This window comes from Chrysochloris asiatica, unplaced genomic scaffold, assembly GCF_000296735.1.
Source record: "Chrysochloris asiatica unplaced genomic scaffold, ChrAsi1.0 scaffold00006, whole genome shotgun sequence".
Lineage (NCBI taxonomy): Eukaryota > Metazoa > Chordata > Mammalia > Afrosoricida > Chrysochloridae > Chrysochloris > Chrysochloris asiatica.
Genome location: NW_006408524.1, coordinates 39,930,397 through 39,932,796, shown reverse-complemented (window position 1 = coordinate 39,932,796; position 2,400 = coordinate 39,930,397). Strand labels below are relative to the sequence as shown.

General features: G+C 35.5%; 1 protein-coding gene across 1 annotated transcript in view; it reads right to left on the bottom strand.

Annotated features, from left to right (window-relative positions):
• Window positions 1–224: 224 nt before the first annotated feature.
• Window positions 225–2,400, bottom strand: part of AGMO (alkylglycerol monooxygenase) — a 249,011-nt gene continuing 246,835 nt past the window's right edge. Inside the window, exons 12-13 of the mRNA XM_006832291.1 lie at window positions 1,085–1,190; window positions 225–251 (exon numbers count right to left, since the gene is read on the bottom strand). Coding sequence (XP_006832354.1) covers window positions 225–251; window positions 1,085–1,190 — 133 coding nt within the window. The remainder of the gene's footprint in view (window positions 252–1,084; window positions 1,191–2,400) is intronic.

Here is a 2,400-nt window from a genome sequence, read left to right as displayed (position 1 = left end):
TTTTCTTCCAAAGAAGTTGTACCAATTTATAATCGTGACTAAATTATAAAAATGTTTCTCTTAAAGTTATTTTTCCATTGATATGGAGAAGAATGCTAATTTTCATGTTCATGCTTAAAAAAATTTACCCCTGGCACATTTTGGAGATGTTGGCAGGTTATTTAGTATCAAAGATAAGTGGTGTAAATGCAAATTTTTGAGAAAAAAAATGTCTTTTATAGCATTCACAATGATAACCCTTTGACAGTTGTCTGGTATAGTGAAAAATATAATCGAAAGTTTAATGTAGTTCTCAGAAGATAAATTCTGATGGTCACAGAAGATCATATCACAAAATACATTTCAGTCAGAAAAATCTTAACAACCTCTATGATTTTATCTTTATGGATTTATTGCCTTTTATAGATAATGTTCAATTTTCTTATTTAAAATTTGTTTTAAATTTCAAATGCCAATGCATTTGCCAAACAAGTTTTTAAAAAAATTTTTTGCCACTTTTTGAGAATCTGCTAAGTGATCTAATTTCCTTATATAGTTTATGTAATAAAAGTTGTACAAAAACGCTACAAGGCTACTGTATCAGTCCAAATTAGTAGTTGTTAAATGTTATTGACTGAGTTATTTCCAACTCATAGAGAGCCTGTATAGGATTCCAAGGAGTGGCTGGTGGATTGGAACCATTGATTAGTAGTCCAGTGCTTGCCCTTCAGCATCAACCAGAACTCCCAGTTCAAATTTAAAGACCAGTAAACTCTGGCATACCAACATCGTTGTTGTCTTTATTAAGTGTCTTGGTGTCAGTTCTTACCCTGTATAGGGCGACAAGGAGTGGCTGGTGGGTTTGAACCACTAACCTTGTGGTTCAAAGTGACCTTGCAGTCCAGTACATTATCCTACAGTGCCACACCAGGATCCCATTCACAAGCCCAAGATGAAGCAATTAATAAATAGTGGTAAGCGAAATGTAAAACAACCACAACACATAATTACTAGTCACAAAGTAACTGAACACATTGCTGTGAATTAATGAAATATATAATAGATATGTAATCCATGCTATTGTTACCTACTCCACATTTCTTACCTCAAAAACCAATGACAAGGAAGGAATGAAAGGCTTCATGTGACCAGATCCATGCAGTATCAGGAAAACTAAGCAACGGACAGTTTCCAAAATAGCCGCTTTAGGTCTGGAAATAAAATGTCATCAACATATATTAATATTAACTAGGAGTCCCTGGGTGGTGGGAGCAGTTAGAGACTAAGGGAAAGGTTATGGATTCCAGAATACCAAGAGGCAACTCAGGTGAAAGACCTTCTTAAATTTCAGCCATTGCAAATCCTATTTAAGTACAGTTCTGCTCTGACATGCATTTTATAATTAACGTATTGATAATTTTTCTTTTTACATTTAACAAATGTGTACCATTTGAATACATTTGAGAAACATGCACATTTGAAGCTGTTTAAAAACAGTTATCACACTAAGAAAGTAATTATTTCTCTTTAATGAAAGCTTGTTCTTTATTTAGTTTGAGCATGATAAATTAAGGTGAAAGTTTATTTTCAGTGGGTAAATAAAATATTGTTGTTAGGTGCCTAGAGTCAGTTCTGACTCCCTGGGACCCTGTATAGTGTTTCTAAGAAGCAGCAGGTGGGTTTGTTCTGTCGATTTGACTCCTGTAGTCAACTGACATGGAGTTGACTCTGACTCATAGCAACATTGTGTAGTGAGTGTTTCCAAGGAGAAACTGCTGTGTTTGAACCACCAACCTTGTGGTTAGCAGTCCAGTGTTTATCCTACTGTGCCACACCAGACAATTAAAATTTTGATGTTTGGATCTCTAGCCTTGTCTTTACATTTCATTCATTTAAAAAATGTCATGGTCAGTGTTCTACATCTTACTTGGTGAGTAATTGTTTGTTGTTGAGTCGGTTCTGAATCCTTGACTGATGGGTTCAAATAACTGATCTTGCTGTTAGCAGTCCAGTGATTATCTTACAGTACTTCACCAGTGCTATAGTTACTGTGTGAGGAATCACTGAGATCTTAAAAGCTCTCTATTGTGCAACTATTAATCTCTTCCTGTCCAAAGAAAAGAGTGATCAAAATTGATGAGACTTGGAAACAATTCATCCAAAGGGTTAATGGACCACGTGAACATCTGTGTCCATGACCCTGAGATGAGATGAACTAGATGGTGCCTCACTAGTACTATCAACTGGTCTGAAAGGGGTCACATTAGAAGTTCATGGATAGAATGGAAGAAAATCTGGAACAAAACAAAAAATCATAAGAAAGTCCAGGCTTATTGGTCAGATAAAGAGTGGTTATACCCTAAGACTATGGAATTGACCTCACCAGTGTCTCAGTTTTCAGCTAAGCAATAGTATTTGTTG